Raw genomic sequence first — 23,973 nt, 5'->3', positions numbered from 1 at the left:
AATATAAATTAAAAAACAGGTTTTTGTAAAACAAGAAAGTTTACTTTTTCCAATGACTGATAAGAGCTTCATATATATCCTCTAGTCTTTTTAAAAAAGCCTTTGCCTTTTACATAGTTGAAATCATTCTATTAGTATAATTATTCTCTGCCTTCAAAAAACTTTCTAATAATCCCTTCCCCATGTTACTAAAAATTCTTTACCAATGCCTTTTTATAAAGAGCATCTCTGTTGTTGTTTTCTATACCTCAAATTATTTTGTTACAATTCATTCCCAGAAGAAGGACTGGAACAAGGTTATTCTGAACTTTTCTTGTCTCTCAAGAGTGTATTTTATCTAGGTCTCTAGTAACAATAAAGAGAGGCAATTATTTTCAGGACATCTCTACCCTTGGAACTGTGTCCAACTTCGTGTCTTAGAGAACAGCAACCATCTGTGCTTTGCACCAGAGGCAAATGCTTCTGCATTTGGCAGGCAGTCATCAGGCACCTCAGTAAGTCACCTGATGGCTCTGGCAAGGGTCCATCTGACATGATTCTCTTCTAGACCATTACGCCTGCTGTCTTCAAGGTAAAAAGATTAACAGATGCACTTGACAATGTTGATCTTGACCATCTGGGCTGATCAGTGACATAGACAAAGTATGCATTCAAGATGCAATCTTTTCCATTGGCTTAAAATCTTAAGTGCAAAACACAACTGGTAAGTTGAGAAAGAGTAATAATCAAAGCAAGGAGGATTTCACCAACTCTAATGGAAATGTTCCCCCAAGGAAGCGGAATTCAGTGGGGGAAGGGTCTCCTGCTCAGTTTCAGCTCCTTGCGGAGTAAATACAAAGTTTTAATAAGAGCATTATAAAATATTAAAAGGAACAGCTACATTATGCTGAATCCTTTATGGTTTAAAATAGTGAATTTACAGCATTTTCATGTCCCCAGGAAAACTGTGTATTGCAATATGGAAATAAAGAGAATGTTGGTTCATGTGGAATGTACATGAAACTGGAAATCCAAGCATTTAGAAATTTTTTTTTTTTTTTACAAAGCCTGATTATGAAATTGAACTATTTGGGGATCTGCTCCTTCCTTTCTGAGATGGATTTCTTCAATTTTAACTTCTGAAATTTTAAATAGCTACTTTCTCTTTCCATATTCAAAGTACCAACAGGAAATTAATTGTATATTTCATTCAAGTGAATTTTAAGGAGAATTTTAAACTGCAGATGAAATTTTCTTTGATCTTGATTTTATGGTTAAATGTAGCATGTCTACATTAAGTAAAAAAGAATCAACTGTGGTAATTTACTGCTGGGATAACTTAAGATGTCAACTGTAGTGAGAGATATGGATTACAGAATACAATATAGAAGTTTGGTAAATACTTATAATAGTAAAAAACTGTATAATCAAATCTCTCTCTCTTTTCTTATAGAAAAGCAAATTTCGGCCTCCACATCAACATGATGCACGTTGCTACTAGAAGGGAGAACTGCCTGCAAGTGCAGAGCAAGAGTCACGCTGTAAGAGGCCACAGGTGCCTCCTGGGTCACCGCTGGGACAGCGGTCCTGCCGTTTAAAGCCCAAATAAAGGTTTCAGCGAATAGGCGGTGTCAGTCTTCACAGCCGTGAACACTGTTTCACATGAGTAGCTATTCTTAACAATTACACCAATAGAAGCTGTCTTATGAGTGTGTATAACATGCAGTGTTACTCAAGTGCTTTGGGTGAACTGTGCTCAGTGGCTTCAGTCGTGTCCAACTCTTTGCAACCCCAAGGACTGTAACCCGCCAGGCTCCTCTGTTCATGGGATTCTCCAGATACTGGAGTAGGTTGCCATGCCCTCCTCCACAGGATCTTCCTGACACAGGGATCGAACCTGGGTCTCCTGCATTGCAGGCAGTTTCTTTACCACTGATCCAGCGGGGAAGTCCCAGAGAATTAGCCCCACTAATTCACTTAGCTCCAGCCAAGTCAATTAGCTCACTTAATTTCCATTAACAGACGGAACAGTTTCTGCTGTTCCCCAGCTTCGACAAGGTACATGGTTAGGAAGCAGAGGAGCCTGGGTCTGAGTTCAGGCCACTGAAAGCCCACTGACTGTCCACTACTGTCCACTGGCTGCAAGGAGCCTCATCTCGCCCTGGGCTTAGCCAGGTAGAAAGCACACCTCAGCGAGGCTCTCATGTGCTTGCTGCAAAGGCACCGTGTTCACAGAGGAAAAAGCTGATATCCTGAGGTGCCCAAGGAACCAAATGAGCAAAGCCCAGATGTGACCCCTGTGATGTCCCTGTGATGCCACACTGCCACCTCAGTGTTTCAAAGCCCCACTCCAAGGACACAGGAGTCCTGGCTTTCCAAGGGGTATGGTGCACCTGTAGGTCTGGTCACAAGAACTCAGGGGAATAACCCCTCCTGAGCAATCAGGGAGCTGACCGTAATGCAGCCACCTACTTGCTTGTTACTAGCTCTGCATCTTTCGTGGAGGCAGGAGGCTGGCAGGGAGATGCTGGCTGTTTGGTGCGGGGCTGAGTGCAGACAGGGGAAGGAGGAAGAGCTGAGAAGGCAGGTGAGCTCATCTCAGGTCTGTCCCTCCCAGCTCCTGGAGTTCTTCCCCTCCTGGTACATGCCTTTCTGCTCTGGAAATCTGGCTCCCTCCCTCCTTAAGTGTGATTTCTCTTCATCTCTCTACACATGTGTGTGCACATACACACACACACGAATTTGTTGTGTGTATTATTCCAGAGACTCGGGGAGAACTGTTGATCATTTTCTAGGAGTTCAGAGGGTCTGTCTGCTGTCTGTATTTAATATAATGTTATCAGAGTGATTGCAAAATCCCATTCAAAAAGGAACAATTGATACCATCCCCTGTGGCTACGGTGCTTCAACATTTTAACTACTGACACAAACAATATCCTCCATTATCCGTAACAACTCTGGGAGGATTGTCCCTGAGCAGATGGAACGACAGTCCCTTCAGAAAGTTGGCTGACTTGGCACCAAACTGATGACGGAAAAACTGGCAAGTTTCCCCAAGGAGGGTATTTTAAATTTCCCTGTATGTTTGACCCCTGCCTCCACATTATACCTACTTCTTCATGTAACTTGTTCAAAGAGATGATGTCTCTATGCTCTGTTTCCAGAGGACTATTGTTGCTGAATCCAGCCCATGTGCTGGTTTTGTGTCACACGCTCTGTTTCCACTGATGCTAACATCCAATTATACTAAAATCAATACACAGGAACTCGTGACTTTATAACCACAATCCTGTGGGCAGTGTTTTTATAGCTCATTTCTCTGATGACTAGAGAACACAAACTTACAAAGTCGGCGGGGAGGTGAAGCCTGTAGAGCTGCAGGATGGACTGCAGTAAGCTGGACACCTGACTTGACACCAGGACGTCCTGGCCGAGCTTCGTGCTATCCACCGCCTTCCTCTGACTCGTGGCCACCTGGACGCTCCACTTGTCTGTGTCTGCAATGATGCACACAGCCTCGGCGATGGGCTCGTCCAGCACGGGATGCTGCAGGGCAGACACAGGGGGTCAACTCCTCGCCACGCTTCCAGCTGTCTAAAATAGATGGCTGGGGGAAGCTGCTGTATAGCACAGGGAGCTATAGAGCTCTGTGATGATCTACAGTGGCAGCAGGGAGGCTCAAGAGGGAGGGGGACAGACGTATGCCAGTGATTGATTCTGCACTGTTGTACGGCAGAAACCAACACAGCATTGTATATCAACTTTTTTCCAATCGAAACATAAACAGAAGGTGATGGTGGGAGCCCCAGCAGCCCAGAGCTCCCCAGGGACTACAGAGTGCCATCACACTGCCATTTAAACATTAACTTGATAAAATTGCAGTCCATCCTTATTTTATTCCCACACTCAGAAGGGACCCATAAACATCATCACATGCTCACAGGGAAACAAAAAGGCCTGCAATCTCGCTCCAAACCAGGACTTGAAAGTCACTTCCTTCTGGAAAGCTGCACTCTCCTTTATTTTTTGTGTGGTTTGTGGGATCCCAGTTCCCTGAACTGGGATCGAACCTGCGCCCTCCGCTGTGGAAGTGTGGAGTCTTAACCACTGGCTGCCAGGGAAGCCCCTGCTCATTCCCTTTACAATGGAGACTGTCAGAATACGGTGTAGGATTCTACTGCCATTTTCCCCATCACGAGGTTTGGAAGGGTGACTTAGTATTCCCTGAAAAGTAGAGCTTTAATCACGAAGTGATATTTACTCAGGAACCACATGCTACACACATAAATCAACTCCAACAACCACCTAGACAGATGGGACTAGGGAGCTATGTTATTGAGACGAGGCCAAAAGGTACAAGTGTGGCCACTGATGAATGTACTTAAGACTTAACACTAGGGTGTCCCTGATGGTCCAGTGGTTAATAATCCGCCTTCCAATGCAGCGGACACTGGTTCGATCCCTAGTCTGGGAAGATCCCATATGCCGTGGTGCAACTAAGCCAGGTGCCACAGCTATGGAACTCCCCCAGCCTAGAGACTGTGCCCCACAGCAAGAGAAGCCGCCGCAGTGAGAAGCTCACTCGCCACGACTAAGAGCAGCCCCCACTCACTGCGAGTAGAGAAAGCCCACACGTGGGGAGCCCAGCACAGCCAAGATAAACAGGCAAACAAAGAAATGAATTTTTTTGTTGTTAAAAAAGACAGCACTATTATTGGGGAGGCTACTGATGGAAACCCAAGATGTTTGCTGCCATACTCTACATTTAACAGGTGATCTGGTTCCTTCATTTTGAGGCTTTTTGATTCAATCTCTGTATTCTTTCTCACAGATGGGGAAGAAGTGACTGATGGCCTGAAAGAGAACTTTGTTGGGAGCAACATTTATTCCTGTACTATATCCAGGAGGGAAACCTTCATGGTTTAGAATATTTCCCCATTGAAAAGAACAGCAAATCAGGCAAAATCTAGCGGTCCACATTTATTTAAGTGTATGTTCAAATAATCTTAAACGTGAAGAATGAAAAATGTGACAGAACAGATTCTTGAATTAATGGAGCCCAGTTTCCCAAGGATGGCTCTCATTTCTTAGACTTTTCAACCAAACGGTCGAAATGCCCCCCCACACATAATGAGCACAGATTCCCACTCTCACCCACAGGGTCTTGTGACGCCTTACTCCTACCCTTGTACACACTCTCCAAAACAGAACGTACAGAAAAGGCTGCCACAACTTCCTTCTGCAAGTTCCGGCAAGTTCTTGCTCAATCCCTGTGTCACAGGTTCACAGCAAGAGGACAGTGACTTGGTCCTTATGACCAAAGCAAATGAAAATTTGGAAATTTAAAAGATTTGCATTTGGAGTTCAAGTTCCTTCAGTGCTTTGCATTTATCTGAAATTCACTGTGTGCTGGGTATTGCCCAGAAAAGATCTCTATGAATCTATACGAAGACCTCTCCTTCAAGGGGCTTACATTATGAAAGTATCTGTGCTGTCTGTGTATATGAGGTATATGTACTTAAGTCACTCAGTCGTGTCTGACTCTTTTGTGACCCCATGGACTCTGGCCTGCCAGGCTCCTCTGTCTATGGGATTCTCCAGGCAAGAATACTGGAGTGGGTTGCCATCTGCTACTCCAGGGGATCTTCCTGACTCAGGGATCAAACCCAGGTCTCCTGCATCTCCTGCAGGCAGATTCTTTAGCACTGTGCCACCTGGGAAGCCCCTGAAAATATACACATAATCTTTAAAATCCACATGCCCATGTATACACAGTGAGAGGAAGGCACGCCAATCTCCTCTCTGGATTTCAGTCACCTCCCTCTATCAAGGTGAGGGACAGCACCCAGGCCAGGTCATTCAAGGGCTCCTTCTCCGAGACTTCCCTGTGAATAGGGGGCCAGGAGACTGGGACAGTTGGTATAAAAGTCTAGGCTTAGCTGGATGAACTATTTGTAGTGAATAATCTGGGCCCGAGTTTCCAACTCATTCGGCTTCCTAAGTAACTTCCCACCCTTCAGGGAAGGGAGCAGTGTACTGATCCAAGGAAAGCAGACTGCAGATCGCACGGCACCACGCACACCACCGGCAACCACACACAGAGCTCCGCCTTCAGAAGGGAGCCGCCGGCAGAAGGGCGGCGAGGCTCACTGGGGACGTGATGGACAGAGGGCCCTCTGGGTGCCTGTGAGCCCGGGAGGCTGCAGACCTGGGGGCGGAAACAGCAGAGGAGCAGAAGAGGAGCTGGCACAATTACGTGAGAGAAAACGTGAGCACAAGCCGTTTCTAAATCACCACTGGAAACCTGGGGACGGACTAAAGAGAGCTGCGTCCGAAGGCTGGGACAAACGCACAGGGAGCCCAGAGCCCGCTCCCTGAAGCGGGGGCTGACTCCTCTCTCCTGGACTCTCAGCCCCAAGGGCAGGACCAGCTCCTTGAGAAAGGACAGACTTCAGACAGCCCAGGTCGAGCCCAGCAGTCACAGGGAAGGCAAGCGCCTGTGAGCCCACGCACAGCGCTGAGTGTCACACGTGTGGGATCCAGGGAAGCAGAGCCACGCAACGCTGTCAGGACAGCACCTTAAAGCAAAAGTGTACAGGGAACGATAGTCAGTAACCTGTGCCAAACCAGGATGGAAAAGAATTGGAGAAAGAATACACATATGTATGACTGGGTCACTTTGCTGTACAGCAGAAATGAATACAACACTGTAGATCAACTATACTTCAATAAAATTTAAAAAAAGAATTATACATTCTCAGACTACTAAATATTTAACATGTAATTTCCTAAGTGGGCTTCCCTGGTGGCTCAGATGGTAAAGAATCTACCTGCAATGCAGGAGATCCGGGTTCAATAACTAGTTCAGGAAGATCCCCGGGTCAGGAAGTTCCCCTGGAGAAGTGAACAGCTACCCACTCCAGCATTCTTGCCTGGAAAATGCCATGGACAGTAGAGTCTGGTGAGCTACAGTCCATGGGGGTCACAAAAAATCAGGCATCACTGAGCAATTAATACTTTGATTTTCCCTAAATACATCTACAGGTCACCAATTGTCTCCATCTAACTATGCCATTAGTAGTTACTCATTTATTGAAGACTAAATATTTTTTTTTTAAAGGAAGATGGAAATAGAAGGAAATGTAAATATTCAAGAAAAAGAATACTGGAGAGAGATAAAAAAAAATGTCATCTGCAACCATTTCAAGTTATCATCTAAGGACCGCCAGGGCAACTAACAGCCCAGTCCTGATCTGGTCTAAACTTCTCTAAGGTCAGAGCATTGAAGCACAAGTTCTGATGATTCTGGAGATTTCTGACATGTATCTTTCCAAAGAAAACACAGCCCACTAAAGAGTAACGTTTATGGGTGGTAATGGGCAGTGTAAATGTTTTACGGTTTGGTTTATTAGTTGGTCTCTGAGCTTGTAGAATTTAAAGAACTCTGAGATCCAGAAGCCCCGCTGGGAAAATCACAGGAACTCTCACCCACACACACCTCTGCCCTGCCTGGTATTCAACAGAAAACCCCTCTTCGCAATGGCTCTGCCTATGGCATATGCAGAACCACCATAAACAAAGGGAAAACTGAATTACATGACACTTCTTTATCACTTTTACTTATGAGCCGCAACTTAAATACAGAAGTAACTAGTAGTAAAATCTGTCAGGCAGGTTTCTTAAGTTCACATACAACCCAGGGTACGCATAAATACACTTACCAGTAACGAATGCACGGAGCATGCTTTTGAGAAATTAAGCACTTTGACAAACGTTGTAAACCATTAGACTGAATGGTTCAAACACCTCCCACGAGCCTGATCTCTCCAATTCCCTCCCTCAGGTTTGGATATTTCATCAAGGAGCCAAGACTCAAGCCAGGCAGGACTGGGCTTGACTGTCACTCATTACTTACTAGCTGTGGGGCCTTAGTGACCCTGTTCTCCGGGGCTTCCATCTCTACATCTGCAGAATGTGTTGTTGTTTAGTCACCAAGTTGTGTCTGACTCTTTGCTACCACATGGATTGTAGCCTAGCAAGCTCCTCTGTCCATGGGATTTCCCAGGAAGAATACTGGAGCAGGTTGCCATTTCCTTCTCCAGGGGATCTTCATGACCCAGGAATCAAACTCGTATCTCTTACATTAGCAGGAGGATTATTTACGGACGAGCCACCATGCAGTGTGTGACTGTACTTAATTCAGGGTTTCCGTGACAAAATGTGCATGGAACTCGTCGTGTAGTGCCTACCACCTGTCAGGTGCGTCCCCTTGCTTCCCCACACCCTACATCGCCCCCTCATGTGACCACATCCCAAACCCTCACGGACTCAGAAACCTACCCTAGCCTGGGACCCTCCCCCAGTGCTTACCGGTCAAACCTGCCTCTGCATCCCTGCAGCTTCCCTCAGGCTTACATCCACCTGCACACATTCCCCTCCAGGCTCTCTCAGGAGAAGCCCCTTCTCCAGGCAGAGAGGAAGCCCGTCTCTCACTCAGGCTGTGGCCAGAACATCTTCTGGGCTCCCTTCTAAACATTCCAGTTCTTCAGGGACCTGGCCCGGCCCATCTCCCCTACGCTCCACAGTGAGACTCACCACGTCCACGGTCTGGCATGGAATCACACTGTCCTAATTCTCTCTTGATTGCACATCTGTTTGTCTACTCAGTGATTTTGTAAGTAACTCAAGGAGAGAAATTACATTTTCTTCCGTAGTCTCAGAAATGAACATAACAAAATGCAAGGCATGAGCTAAATACCTAATACATGCTGGCTCTGTTGAACAATTCTCTATTCAGATTTATTTTTAGATTGGATCCAGTTCTTATTAAGTCATCCACACAACTAGTAACATATTTCTTTTCCATGTACAGCTATCTATACCACTAACACTTTATGTAGTGACCTCTTTATCTACTAAAGTTTTTTTTTAAAAATAGTTGATTTACAGTGCTGTGTTAGTTTCAGACGTAAAGTGATTCAATTATACATACATATGAATATATACCTTTTTCTTCACATATTCTTCCATTACAGATTATTACAAGATATTGATTTTGGTTCCCTATGTTATACAGTATAGGTCCTTGCTCCTTATCTATATGCAGTAGTGTGTATATTTTAATCAACTCCTAATCTATCCCTTCCCCCTCTGCCCTTTGGTAACCACAAGTTTATTTTCTATGTCTGTGAGTCTGTTTCTGTTTTGTAAATAAGTTCATCTGTATCATTTTTTATAGTTCACATGTAATCAATATCACATATTTGTCTTTTTCTGTCTGACTTACTTCATTTAGTATGATAATCCCTGGGTCCATCCATGCTACTGCGAATGACATTACTTTATTCTTTCACGGCAGAGTAGTATTCCATTGTATATACATGTACCACATCTTCTATATCTGTCAATGGACATTTAGGTTGCTTCCATGTCTTTGCTATTGTGAAAGTGTTGCAATGAACATTAAGGTACACGCATCCTTTCGGACCATGTTTTTCTCTGGACATATGCCCAAGAATGGGATTGGGGGTCACATGGTAGTTCTATTTTTAGTTTTTTAAGGAGCCTCCATACTGTCCTCCACAGTGGCTCTATCAATCTACATTCCCACCAGCAGTGTAAGAGGCTGCCTTTTCTCCACACCCTCTCCAGCATTTATTGTTTACAGATTTTTGGAGATGGCCATTCTGACTCGTGTAAGGCGGCACATCACTGTAGTTTCAACTTTCATTTCTCTAACAATTAGTGACGCTAAGCATCCACAGTTCTTCAGGCCCTCTCTACCAGATCTAATCCCTTGAATCTATTCATCACCTTCACTGTAAAATCATAAAGGATTTGATTTAGGTCATATCTGAATGACCTAGTGGTTTTCCATACTTTCTTCAATTTAGGCATGAATTATAGAATAGGGAGCTCATGATCTGAGCCACAGTCAGCTCCAGGTCTTGTTTTTGCTGACTGTACACAGCTTCACCATCTTTGGCTGTAAAGAATATAATCAATCTGATTTCAGTTTTGACCATCTGGTAATGTCCATGTGTACAATCATCTCTTGGATTGCTGGAAAAGGGTGTTTGCTATGACCAGTGTGTTCTCTTGACAAGACTTTGTTACTCTTTGTCCTTACAACATTTCAATAGGCCTTGGGTTAGTCACAGAGAAAAAGCAGATAATCAGTGCTCTGAGGCTCACATTCTCAGCATCTGCTCTTGGCTAAATGTCATCAGATCCTGTTTTTATTCTCCTATCTCTCTAGGGGCCGAGGCCCACCTACATAACCACACCCCCCACATCCTTGGCACTGCGGATTTAAGTAAGTCCACCCACTTCTGGATGGCTGAGGGCACACAGAAGGATGCAGATACATGTGGCTGCCTGACTAGTTTCTCTTTTTAAGCCTTCAGTCTGGGGCCGCCCTGGTAGCTAGGACTCTGCCTTCCAATCCAGGGGCGGGGAGAGGGGGCCTGTGGTGGGGGGTCGTGGGGGTTCAATCTTAGTTGGGGAGCCAAGATACCACATGCCTTGCAGGCAAAAAAAGGAAAACATAAAAGTAACACTGGAACAAATTCAATAAAAGACTAAAAATGGTCCATACCAAAACCAAACAAACAAGCAAACCCACCTTTAGTCTCACACTCATGCAGAGAACAGAATCCTATTACCACTCACCCTTCTCTAACACTTCTTCCAGTCTATAATATCATCTAGAATAGTGAACGCTAAATGCTCGGCACCCAGGCTTTCCTGACAGCAGTTTACGTGAGACAGGAGCTCCTATGGCAGTAAAGCTGGCTCCGCCTGCAGTCAGTCTGCAGCCCCTGGGGGAGCACAGGGTCCTTGCGTCCTGCCTGGACCCCCATTCCAGCTCTGCTTATCCTGACTGTAGATGTCACCTCCTCCAGGAAGCCATCCATGCATTCCTTGCCTCCCATCCTGACAGTGGCCTCTATTTGCACTGCTTATGTCTTTGGTCACATGCTGGATTTCAGTTTCCTGAAGGACAGAGCAATCCTCTCCGGCCAGTGATAAGCTTCCTTTTTTTCTGATGATCTGCAGCTCAGTGTGGATATGTTCATGTCTGTGGGCTCATCTAACCTGAAAGACAGCAGCCATTCTTTCTCCAAATACTGTTTCTCTGTCCTGCCTCCTGTATACACCATAAAACCATCTCACTCAAGTCTCTTACTGGCTCTTTTCACATTTTTTTCACGTCCTTTTGTCTCAGAGTTACAGTCACAGGGGCAGGTCTGTATCTCGTCACTGTTTCACAAACTCTAATCCCTTCTGGCTGCATTTAATCTGTTCTGCTCATTAGACTACCCCCCTGAGTTTTAATTTCCATGACTGCATTTTTCCATTTTAGCAGCTCCCTTTAGTTCTTTTACGAATACAAATAGTTGGGTATCATATCAGACCATCTTTTTAAGGGTTCCAATTCCTTCCTTTTATCACCATCATCATTTTAAACGTAGTTACTCAGCAGCTACTCTGGACTGTGGGAGGAGGGCTAACGCGCCTGCCCATTTGGCTTAAGCCCCCTCGCCCTGACCGCAAGTCCATCGTGTTGGAGTCATTCTGTTTTATGTGCTGTATGTGCCTTTTGGAAACAGGCGCCATGTCGACTCTAAAGGCTTCAGAGTTGTGATAAAGTAGAGAAGGAGAGAGAATCATCCATTCTGGACCATGGGCACTGCTGAGGGGTCCTGGGAGGCAGGGGCTCGGGGAAGCCTCAGCCTTGAGCATATAGGGCACAGCCTCAGGGATGCCTTAAACTTTAGGCCAGTCACTTGCTGAGGAAGCAGTTTAAAGTCAAGGAGAGATGCTCAAGGTCAAAAGGGATCATCAGAGCAAAGTTAAGGGAGGATGTGCATGATGCTAAGACAACTGTAAGAAGGCTGGTAGCTTTTTCTGCAGAGAATGGCCTAGATGTCCAAATACTTTGCACATAATGAAAAAACAGGGGAAAACATCAAAATTAGCCATGTGCCTATTCACAAAATACAAGAGAAATGATGCCTTTGAGAGCTTTTTATTCTTCCTTAAGTAAAGAAAAAGAACACAAAGGGCCTCAGGCATCATATCTAAGCACAGCAATCTTCCTCTTTATATCTTAAATGCAGAGTCTATCACTTCTCTCTGCTTTAGGAGGGTCAGTCTACAGCACAGTGTCACCTGAAGGAACACACACTTCTCTAACTGGCGCAGGGGGACCACATTGTGCCGCTTGTCCCTGGACTGGGTGCTGGACTGGTAGGACTGAAGCCCCCTCCCTGCTTGGGCACTGCAAGCCTGGCAGGAGAAGACACTGGAGGTTGAAGCAACTGTCATGTGCAAAGGGACTGGAATGGTTTCAGAGAAGGGGCAACATCAGGAGGAGGTCTGCAAATGGCACAGAAATTGGTTCCATGGTGCCTGAGACAGACGGAACACAGCAAGCGGCCAGGAGGTGGAAGAGAGGAGGGGAGTTCAGGGCTGATCGACAGTGTGACTCTGTGTGTGTTTGTGAAGGACATACGAGGGGCGATCCCAGCCAAGAAGACTAGATTTCACTCTCTAAAGCAATGGGCCCCTGGGAGGGTAGAAGAGTGACCAATCAAATCCCTGTTTGAGAAGGAGCCCTCCATGGCTGCAAAGTGGCCCCATGCAGGTAATGGCTGCAGGTGGAGGGGCGTTGAGGAGGGGAGGGGTCACCAAGATTTCAGACTGGAGTTGGCGATACCCAGATACCAGTAGTTTCTTCAAGTATTTTTTAAAATCACCATGTGCAGTAAGAAATACGTTTGAATGTCATAACCCAGTGTGCATACTTATACATGTGCAATTATACAGACACATGTGTACATGTACACACACACCCCACCCCCCAACAGTGAGTTGGGGCTGAAGGTCCGTGGCCCCACCATGCTCACCACCCCACCCAGGAAAGGAGGCGAGCAGAGCTGTTCTGTCTCAAACAGCAGATGTGTTCTGCGCGGCTGTTTCCTCTACACCACCACTGACTGAAGGTGGCTGCTGATCTGGGCCACCTCAGTGTTGTCTTTGTTACTAATGCAATGCTTTATTGGTCCCTGTGACTCGCGGCTCTTTCATAACCTCGCTGGCTGATGGCGTGGCACGGGCTCCATTAGGTATTTGAGGCTCATGGCATAGCCAAGCCATTAGCAAAGCTCCTTATCTGCACTACTGATTTCTGGAGTCAACCTGTTGCTACTCTTAAATGAAAGAGGTTGCCATATCCAACTTTTCCTTGTTTTAGAGAGTGTTCTGGAGATGCCTGAAGCCCTAGCATACAGTTTTTCTTAAAAGAAAAAATGTGTGATGCTAATTTTGGTCTTGATGACCTGACCCTGCAGAGCTTTAAGTGGCTTGGCCTGCTCCTTGGACCGTCATGGCAGAGGGAACTCAGCAGTCATTAACACTGAATGAATGGGCACTGCTTCTGTTCATCACCCAGAGCATAAGCATCCTGGAAAACTCATTTACAAAGCACGTTCACGGTGTCATTTTAATAGCTACTGTTTAATGGGTGTTTAGTAATGTGCGGGGCACTGTGCTCAACAATGGACACGCATCATCTCACAGTCTTCAATCAGACCTACAAGTACTATCACTTTCTAGAACATGAAAAAGATGCTTGGAAGATGAGAGAAACCTGCCCAAGGCCACACAGCCACAAGGGGTAAGCCATGACTCAAACGCAGGTATGTCTGCCTTTAGAAGCTGCATGCTTAACTGCTAGGTTACATTTTTTCTATTCCTCTAAATATGTTTTTCTGAGGCCTAGCAAAGCCAACAGATTTACCTGACGACCATCAAACAAGCAGTAACACCACAGCATCAATGTCGAGTCAGCCTCCTCCACCACCTCCGCTCCCTGCAACTTCATAGCTGCCCCGGCCCAGTACCCAGAACCCGTGGGTCAGCAGTACCCACGGGCGGACAAGACACAGGTAAAAAGAAGGAGAGAGAAAAAGCTCCTTGAGAGTCATGGGTGCAGAGGGAAGCCGGCTCTCCCACTTCACCCTTCAAAGTCAAAAGGAAAACAGAAGAAAGAATTCACGTTTATATGCGGCAGGGAAAAAATGAAACTAAGTATGACCTCAGCCTAATTCAAGGCAGCTGTATAATCTATGCATTAGGAGGCAGAGAAACAGTTCAAACGATGGAACAGAGGTAGTAGGTGGATTAAATAAGAACACATGTTAAAATATTTAAAGGCCATTAGAATCTTACCACGTGGAAGCCGGTAACAAAATGGAAATGAATGAAATAAAGTTAATACTTCTTTCTGTCATAAGAGTCTAGGACAATGAAATGCACAAAAAGAAATTCTTAGTACTGGGAGCTCCAGACGCAGTACCTCAGTGAGAGAAGAAACTCCACAACCCAGTCCACTGAGGTTACAGAGTGCGTATTTACAGAAGACAGATTTCACAATCCTGTCATGTACAGGCCTTGAAAACAGATCAATAATGTAAATCAACTGCTCTTAAAAAGTTAAAAATCCTTCTCTGTAAACAACTATGAATCTCAAAGCTGGATGAAGTGTGGCATGAATATTAGGAATTATTAAAATTCAAAAACCAGGTACTTGAAAGTAAATTACGAGAGAGAAATTTATCCCGAGCTCTTCCTCCTCAACAACTCAGTATTTCATTCCTAACTCAGCTCCTGTTCTTGGATCTTTGCTTTATTCTCTAGCAACACACTCAAGAATTTAAATAATTATTAGGCTTTGTGGAGCAGTCATTTAATATAATGTTCCGCCTCCTAAACCTCCTAATTTATTTTCCAACAAATATTTGTCAGTGGCAGTTGAAAGGAGGCTGTTTTTATTTAAACACTGCCATGGAGCAGGATCCCAGTCTGAGAAGTTCAAATGGAACACTTATTTCAAAAGCAAAATTCATTATGATGAATGTGCCAAGTGAAATCAGAACTCCACTAATGCTGATTGGATACATTCTTCTGAAGATATGTTTATGACCCTTGCAATTCCCTATTAACACCCACGCAGGCTGCATGGGAGATGTTCCCACCATTCGACACAATGTAGGTTATTAGGCTTAATAACTTTCCATCTCTCAGGTTGACTGCAGTCTGCAGAGACGAGAACAGCTGCAGTGTGAAAATACTACCTTTGAAAGGAAGAGAAAATGGACATGACAGGTCTTTAAGAGCACAAGCAGAGGAAACATGGTTTTGTTTCTTTAAATGTAAGAATTATAGACCTAGATGGTCACCATGGAAACCTAATACACAAAACATCTGAATGTGTCAGCCTATGGAATGGTTCTGCAGATAATCAGTTCAGGGAGGACAATCAGTCTGTAGATGCATCTTCACAGTTGTGGTTAGCAGGTCTGGGGTATTCAGATGATAACTTGCTGGAGGACGGGTGGGTGACAATGGCCCTGTGGGTTTACATGTGCTCTCCTGGCACACCTGTCAGAGCAGAACCCAGGCTCCATGGGAGAAGGGTCCAGTGAGCAGCACCAGTGTTCTTACAGATCAAACCGACACAAGCGAACAAAAAACCCCACGGGTGCTGCATACATGATCATGAACGCATGGTGCTGCAAAAGGAGGGCCTCAAATCCCCTCCCTTATGGCTCCTGGTGGCCACTAAATGTATGCGTGGCTCAGATGACCTAGAAAGAGCACTGTCCAAGGAGGGCATCTCCTTTCTCCAAGGTCACTGATGTGCGGGCCTCTGAGATGACAGGCAAGGACAGTGCTCCTGAGGACTATGTAGACAGAGGACGACAGCACTGCCTCCTTCCAGGGCTGGCCTGGGGCGGGTGGTGGCCAAGCACAAACCAGGGTGGGTCAGGAACCCAGTGCCAGTCCCTGCATGGAGCGGGGCCCCAGCCTCAGGACCCTCCCCCCAACCTCCTCCTTCCCCGTTCGGGGGTGAGTGCAGCTGCTTCACCATCAAGCTTTTCTTCCCATTCACACAAATAACTCCAGCCTGCTTGGCCTGTGCCTGATGGAAGTCTGGTCTTCACAGAGGAGAGGCTCAAGGCCAAAGACTGCACGCACTGCCTTCTGTTCTACCTCTCGAAAAGCACTTGTTGGGTGAGGAGAAGGTAACCAGCCAAATTCCAATTTTCCTGATGCAAAGAGGACTTTTCCTACTGTCCAAGATACAATATGCTTCCAATACAATACAGCTATTTTTTTTGCACGTCTGCCCAATAGCGGTTCAATTAAAAACAGGTCTGCCAGACTGACATGGTTTCCTCCAATGCTTAGTACCTGTCACACTGCAGATAGTGGAGAAGCACTAAGAGGCAGCCACGAGGCAATTTTCCATAAGATGTGTTAATCTTTATACAGTCATCCTCGAACAGCCATCAAAGTGAACTTAATGACAAATCAGTTAAAACAGATTATTTTTAGGAACTTGTAAGGATCAACTAAAAAGCAAAACACATGTGACATCTCTTTGGTCCTCCCTGGGATGCACATAATTGTCACCATCTGTGCTGACTGTTCTGTCTGCCTGGCCTGCCCCACCCACCTCCAGATTCACCCTGTGCCCTTCCCTGTCCTGTGCAGAGGTGAGCTCTGCAGACCGCAGGCCTGGATCTGCATCAGCTATGACCTCCTCACTCGGTGGCTTCTAGCTGGGCTTAGCCCAAAGGAGGCCTTGTAGGAGCTCAGCGGCTGGAGGAGTGAGAGGTCGGGGGTCCCCCCAGCCCATCGTGCTCCGACAGCCAGGCAGCCCCTCTTCTTTTCCCCACTGCTGTGCCCTGTGGTGCTCACAGCCTCTAGCTCCACGCGTCCCCAGATGTCTCAGCAGCCTCACTGGTTCCCGTCACCCTGGCAGCATCTGTAGCAACAATCCCAAGACTACCTGTGACTGCCCACCTCGCCTGGCTGCCCCCTCATTCACCCCCTGGTCAGCAGCTTGAGGCTCCCAACTGGAATCACTCACCTGGACCGTGTGGACCAGGTCGGCTGCTAGGCACTGCTTCAGCTTCTCGTCGCTGCTGGTCCCGTGAAGCACCAAGTCTGGCATGTACGTGGGGCAGTACCCCGCCAGGAGGGAGCGGCCGAAGTTTCTCACATTGGGGTTGCTGATGCTCTGAGACCTAAAACAAAACGAGCTATCAGCACGCACAACACAAACGTGCTCCCTTCTTGCACTGCAGTGGGAACAAGGCCTCAGGGACACAGGTGAGAGAAACAGATCCAGGGACGGTCACATAAGGAGTCCTCTGGGAAGCAGGTCACTGGTGCGGGAAGGGAAGGGAGTTGAAGGGAAAAGGAACTTTCGTAAAGAGGAAGAGCAGGAAAAATCAGATATTCTGGTGGCTGGTTGTGAGTCTGTTCTTGTGCCTCACAGACCTCATCCTCCAGGCACTGGGTCGGGAGAGAAGAAAAACTCCGTGTGTGTGTGTGTGTGTGTGTTGCGGTGGGGGGGGGGTGTCACTGGCAAAGTCTGGCTCCAGGAACTCACAAACCTGCATAGAGGGGTGCCAGGACAGAGAAGGGACAAATCTCTAGTTACTGCTTTACAGACCAGGTCATCTGCTGATGCTGCCTTAGGAAGAGGTGCTGTTTCCCGACCACCTGAAGCTGTCCTGACCAGACACGCAGGGGAAAGCTGCTCGGGGGTGTAACCCACCAGCACATCCACCCTCCGCCCTCCGAGGCTGGGCGTCCATGGCCACAGATCTTCCTCGAGGATGGCGAGGATGCTCCCCACCACCTCTGCATCCCTCAGTGGCCGGAGCGGCAGCATCTGACCCGGTTCACTCTGCCCCTCACCGGCCTTACCTGGGGAGCGGCAGCTCCACCTCCAGTGACCCTTCGCTCTGGTCATGGTCCACATCAGGATCACTTCCAGGACCCAGGTCCGGTGAAGCCGCTGCACATGTGTCGTCATCACTGTCTCCGAGGGCGCTGTCGGAGCTCTCGTTCCGGGGGAGGCCACCTTCCACCCTGAAGCTGGCATCGCCACTGGGCACAGGAGCGGTGCACCTGCTCACTGCAGGCACGTCTGCGTCCTTGCCCCTCCAACCCCCTGGCCGTGCCAGTGTGCCTGTAGGGCTGGCAGGTGCACCCGGCACCCCAGCAACCTCCGCAGCAGCCTCGGTCCTGACATCTCTGTCCCCCGCCGACGCCCCAGGGGACCGGGAACACGTTGGAGAGCACTGGTCCTGGCCCTCCTGGGCTGGGTCGGCAGCCACCCCAGGCCCGGCCAGGGGTCCCTGTGCTGGCTCTGGCTCCGCACACCTGCAAGCCTGTAGCCGCTCCTCCATTGCTTTGGTGCGACTTTCAAAGTCCGACTCCGGAGACACAGAGCTCCCGATGTGGAAGGTGACCTTTTCCCAGGGCGGCCTGTCCCGGAGACGTCCATCAGGGCATGGCCTGGCCGCCGACCGGTCTGGCAGCTTCTTGGGCATCTCCCCTCCTGGCTCCGCCCCGATGGCTGGAGGGCTCATCTTCAGCCCCGCGCCCACACCTGCACCGCTGGGGAGCCTCGCAGAGCCGCCTCGAGGGGGCTCCTTACTCTCCTCGTCCCCGCATGATGCGCCCTGAGGTCTCCACGCGCTGTGGGCTGTTAGGCTCTTCTCCAGGGCCCCGCCTCCTTCTCCATCAAGTTGGGGACACAGGTCTCTGGGATCAGCGTCCACTGGGACCCCAGCCAACCCCTCGGCTGTGGTCACAGGCAGGGTAGGTGGCAGGAGGGCAGGCTCACTCCTCACCGTGACCACCACGTACTCAGACTCCTCCACCTCGCCCCTCTCCAGGGCGGTGGTGATGCTGCTCCCGTGCAGCATCTGCTCGCCTTGCGCGGGGCCCCCACTCCACATCAGCTGGTTCTCCTGCAACTCTGAGCACCGCACGAAGTAGGTCAGCACGTACAGTATCCGCTGCACCAAATCCTTCTGCTTCCCCAGCACCACCGTGCGCGTCAGCCGCACCGGAGAGCCGATAGCTCCGTAAAGGTCGCCTAGAGGCCAAGTGGACACAAAGACACAGTCACCTGGATGAGCGCTTCAAGGCTGTGTCAGCCCGAACAGGAGAAACATGGATGACGTGTTCCCAGACCAGACTCACTTCACACACCTGAGGCACAGAGATTAAATCCTAGAATGACCATCTTTTCGTTTCCCTCTGGGATGGAACGTCTGCCTGGGAAGGCCAGTCAGGAGCAGCCCTGATCTGGGTGCTCACGGGCAGTGTGGTGGGTGCAACTCGGGTGTTACTGGGTGCAGTGCAGGGATATGCTGGGTACAGCACCAGTGTGTATACTGGGTTCTGTGCAGGTGTGTGCAACGGGCAGCATGGGAGTGTGCTGGGTGCAATGCTGGTGTATGTTGGGTGCAGCATGGGTGTGTATAGTGGATATAGCACCAGTGTGTATAGTGGGTTCCGTGCAGGTGTGTGTAAGGGGCAGCATGGGAGTGTGCTGGGTGCGATGCTGGTGTATGTTGGGTGCAGCATGGGTGTGTACAGCACCAGTGTGTATACTGGGTTCAGTGCAGGTGTGTGCAAGGGGCAGCATGGGAGTGTGCTGGGTGCAGCATGGGTGTGTATAGTGGGTACAGCACCAGTGTGTATACTGGGTTCCGTGCAGGTGTGTGCAAGGGGCAGCATGGGAGTGTGCTGGGTGCAGCATGGGTGTGTATAGTGGGTACAGCACCAGTGTGTATACTGGGTTCCGTGCAGGTGTGTGCAAGGGGCAGCATGGGAGTGTGCTGGGTGCAGCATGGGTGTGTATAGTGGGTACAGCACCAGTGTGTATACTGGGTTCCGTGCAGGTGTGTGCAACGGGCAGCATGGGAGTGTGCTGGGTGCAGCATGGGTGCGTATAGTGGGTACAGCACCAGTGTGTATACTGGGTTCCGTGCAGGTGTGTGCAACGGGCAGCATGGGAGTGTGCTGGGTGCAGCATGGGTGTGTATAGTGGGTACAGCACCAGTGTGTATACTGGTTCTGTGCAGGTGTGTGCAACGGGCAGCATGGGAGTGTGCTGGGTGCAATGCTGGTGTATGTTGGGTGCAGCATGGGTGTGTACAGCACCAGTGTGTATACTGGGTTCAGGGCTGTGTGCAGTGCCATGCACACAGTCCCCCGTTTTCGGGCTGGGTCTCACCATGCAGGTCAGTGGGCCAGCTAGCTCCCTTCTCTCCAAGGACAGCTAAAGCCAGAGCTCTTATTTGTGACCAAACCAAATAATTTATTTTGGAAACTAGAATGATGAGATCTTTTTTAGAAGAATCCGAGGACAATAAGCCTTGGGGATACATCCAAATTCTGGGATCTCTGAGCAGAAGTGCAGTGAATCAATTCAAAATAATGAAATGGTTTGCTCAATACACAGGAACATCAAGTGGAATCAATTTGATTAACAAGAAAAAATAACTTGGTCATGAATAATGAATCTGATTTTTTTCTCTTAGGTCATCTGGAAATCCTACTGGAGAAAAATGTGCTGTAAGTTATATCCTGACATGCTGACTAAAAACTGGCTAAAGGCAGAAGAAAGGCAAACCTTTGAGAACCAGCAGCACAGGCTTCTCATCACAGGCGTCTGTCCAGTGCCTGAGCATTAAAATTGCTGCATTTCATAAAACCTGAGTACTACCCTTCGTAAGGTGTATCTCTGGTACTTTGATAATAATATTGACAATTACAACAAAAAGCCAACATTTCCTGACTGCAGGCACAGCGCTGAGTGTTTCACGTAGATTTATCTCCCTTACATCTCTGCAGGAGCAACCCTGAGTCAGAAACCACTTTGGGAATAAGCAGAATGCTGGAATAAATCAAAATGGGGAACGACCCTAAGCAAAGGAGAGGAGATATGTGGTGACAGTTACAGGTAAGAACTCAGGAATCTGGACTCCATCTAGAGGGAGGGGGGGAGACAATTCTTAGGTAAGATTAATCATACAGCTAAGGCTAAGACTGAGGAGAAAGTGATAGGACCCATCAGAGGTGGGTCCTCTCCTCTAGAGAGGATTCCCAGAATAAGACTCTGAGAACAGGTAATGGGCAAGACAGAAGTGTAACCACGTGATCCCCTCTATAAAAGGACTAAGTTAAAAGCTAGCAGAACTTTACCTTGGAAGCTGTTGCACCTGACTGAGAAAGCATGCGTGTACTGAAAATAACTCAGAACTGCAGCTGCACTCTGGACAAGCACTTTTGTTTGAGAAAACTTTCTTGACTAACAGCATATTACCGCTACTTCCCGTGATCACGTCTGCTGTGGCTGCGGAGCGTCACGGCCACATCAGGGATTCACATGACACCAGTGTTAACTCGGCCCCAGGGTTCATCGAGAAGATGAGTGGAACGTGGGCGGAGCTAGGTGGCAGTAGGGCCCGTCCTGGCAAACTCGCAAACGGGCCTTGAAATCATTCAAGACAGACCTTCTCTGTGACTGAAGAACCGTGATTACCAGGCTCCTCCTTCCATGGGATTTTCCAGGGAAGAGTACTGGAGTGGGGTGCCATCGCCTTCTCCTAACAAGTACATTAGCACCAGGCATATTCCTGGCCATTTATATTTTCCTGTTTGCTGTGACTTGGTGAATGTTTAATAAAAATAATAACAATCTTTGGAAATAAGTGTCCCCCTGTCAAAATAGTGCAGCCCTCGATGTTCTGTAATACTGGAAACTCAACCATCACTTAACCCTTGGCTTCATAAAGCTCTCCCCTGTGACTGTACCTCTGGCTGCACCCTGACCTCAGTCTGACCACGGCAGGCCCTGCTGGATTGTTGGGGTGCTGAGAGGGTACTTCCGAAAACATATGCTCTCCTTTGAAAGAGAATTTTGGGCCCAGAGGAAGGGACTCTGCCTTGTTATACCGAACACAGGGAACTGATCTCAATTAGTTAAACCTCACATGGAAAGCACAGCTAAGTATACATATATTTATCTAGTTAAATGTACACCACTCAATTCATGCTCCTTTAAAATGGGTGACTGGGCACCAAGAAACACCATGTTTTCTAAACATCTGGCCCCCTTCTGTCACGTCTTAATAACTTTTTCATCAAGCCTGTTGTCCATAATTAGAATGGCAGTGCCTGGTCCTCCCTGGGAAGAACCCGACGACCCAGAAGGAGCTGGGCTCCCGGCTCCTTCCCCTTCAGGACACCCGTATATACTTCAGTTAACTCATCTGCACCTAGGACCTTGCTAACATGGGAAATGCACCCTCCTTCCTCCTCACACACTTCATGACCCAGGGTACAGAGAAAGACAGCTTCATTATCTGTAATAGAGTGAGGATGCAGCAACAGGGTGAGAATGAGACTCTAAGTAATTAGTATGTGCAGAAAGCACCTGAAATAGAGTGTGGCTCACAGTGACGGCTCTCATTTCATTACTACTAGAATATGCTCTTTCCCAGAGTTGCTGTGCCTGTCCCCAGTCTGAAGTTCTTTTCTGGAAAATGCTGCTCTTCTAACTGTGCACAGAAGAATTGATGCTTTTGAGTGGTGGTGCTAGAGAAGACTCTTGAGAGTCCTTTGGAGATCAAAGCAGTCCATCCTAAAGGAAATCAACCCTGACTGTTCACTGGAAGGACTGATGCTGAAGCTCCAATACTTTGGCCACCTGATGCAAAGGGCCAGCTCACTGGAAAAGACCCTGATGCTGAGAAAGATTGAGGGCAAGAGAAGGGGATGACAGAGGATGAGATGGTTGAATCGGTGATGCCATCCAACCATCACCGATTCAACTGAAGTGAATCTGAGCAAACTCCAGGAGATAGTGAAGGACAAGGGAAGCCTGGTGTGTAGTCCATGGGGTTACAAAGAGTCAGAGATGACTTAGCGACTGAACAACAAGTGTGTCTTCCTTGAAAGCCCCCTCTACTCACTCCTCTATCTCCCGCGGCCCCTGTCATATTAACAGCTGCAGCAGCAGAATGGACAAGGCCACTTACAGATAAGCAGTGGAGTTCCCACAGCAGCCATGAGTCATCACGTCCCATAGCACAGACGGAGAAGCAGAGGCACGGAGGTTAGGCCGCTTGCCCAGGAGGCAGGGTTTTAGTCCAGCTGTCTGGCCCTGGCCCTCACCCTCCACACTGCGTACTCTCTCTCTCTGTGGGCTCGCCTCTGCCCATCCCACCGAAGGAGTGCTCAGGATGTTCTCAATACAACCTGCCTCCTCCACAGGCAGCAGGTGTCCCAAGAATGAGCTGCCTGTCATCCCAGCCCTGGGTCCAGCCGACGGACAGGGTCCTGGGACAGAGCAGGTATGCAAGCCTGACTGGTCACTGTAGGCTCTGCTGGTGAGAGGCTCTGGCACTCCCCTCTCCCACCCTGAGCCCTGGTCTCACAAGCCCATGCTCTGCCAGCCGCCACATGACACGCCAGGTCCCTGTGCTAGGCCTGAGTGCAAAGCTTGGAGGAAGTAGCCCAGGGGGCGGTGGACAGAAAGACAAAGTCTCTGCCCTCGGCTCAAACTTAAAAGGTAATGGAATCATAGCGTGTGGTTACTCTCTTTTTTCTCTGACTTTCCTCCTATCCAGTCCACCCTCTGTAGGGCAGTGGGCCTCAACCAGGGGTGTCCTGCCCCCTACAGGACACTCAGCAATGTCTGGTGACATTTTTCATCATCACAACTTTGGAAGAGGGGTTTTCACTGGCAGCTGGTGAACAGAGGCCAGTGATGCTGCTAAACATCTGACCAGGGATTTCTCTGGTGGTCCAGTGGCTAAAACTCCGTGCTCCCAATGCAGGGGGCCTGGGTTCCATCTCTGGTTAGGGAACTAGATTCCAACGCTACAACTAAGATCTGGTACAGCCAAATAAATATTACAAAAAAAAAAAAAAATCTGACCAGGCACAGACAGCCCCTCTCCCCACAACCAACAAAAAATTTTCTGGTTCAAGTGTCAGTGGTGCCAGCATTAAGGAAGCCCACCAGAGGAGCAGCTGTGGCTGCCATGTGGGAGGGCCCAGTGGGCCTGCATGGCTTTAAAGACCAGAATGAGGCTCTGGTCGGGTGAG

The 23,973-nt window shown here is 48.2% G+C and overlaps 2 protein-coding genes across 6 annotated transcripts in view; one reads left to right on the top strand and one right to left on the bottom strand.

Annotated features, from left to right (window-relative positions):
• The window catches only part of C17H4orf45 (chromosome 17 C4orf45 homolog), a 135,612-nt gene extending 134,011 nt beyond the window's left edge, over positions 1–1,601 (top strand). Inside the window, exon 5 of the mRNA XM_018061490.1 lies at positions 1,433–1,601. Within this exon, the coding sequence (XP_017916979.1) occupies positions 1,433–1,480 (48 nt within the window). The 3' untranslated portion in view covers positions 1,481–1,601. The remainder of the gene's footprint in view (positions 1–1,432) is intronic.
• Positions 1–23,973, bottom strand: part of FNIP2 (folliculin interacting protein 2) — a 125,417-nt gene that overhangs the window by 5,973 nt on the left and 95,471 nt on the right. For 4 of the 5 annotated variants that reach the window (XM_018061487.1, XM_018061489.1, XM_013970544.2 and 1 more), the window contains 3 exons: positions 17,767–18,946; positions 16,922–17,078; positions 3,325–3,525 (listed from right to left, as the gene is read on the bottom strand). In XM_018061487.1, coding sequence (XP_017916976.1) covers positions 3,325–3,525; positions 16,922–17,078; positions 17,767–18,946 — 1,538 coding nt within the window. Of the gene's footprint in view, positions 1–3,324; positions 3,526–16,239; positions 16,348–16,921; positions 17,079–17,766; positions 18,947–23,973 lie in introns of those variants that run through there. The other variant, XR_001919404.1, reaches the window with a different exon arrangement.

This window comes from Capra hircus, chromosome 17 (genome assembly GCF_001704415.2).
Source record: "Capra hircus breed San Clemente chromosome 17, ASM170441v1, whole genome shotgun sequence".
NCBI classification, from domain to species: Eukaryota; Metazoa; Chordata; class Mammalia; order Artiodactyla; family Bovidae; genus Capra; species Capra hircus.
The sequence above is the reverse complement of the archived record's forward strand: the minus strand, read 5'-3'. Positions and strand labels throughout refer to the sequence as shown.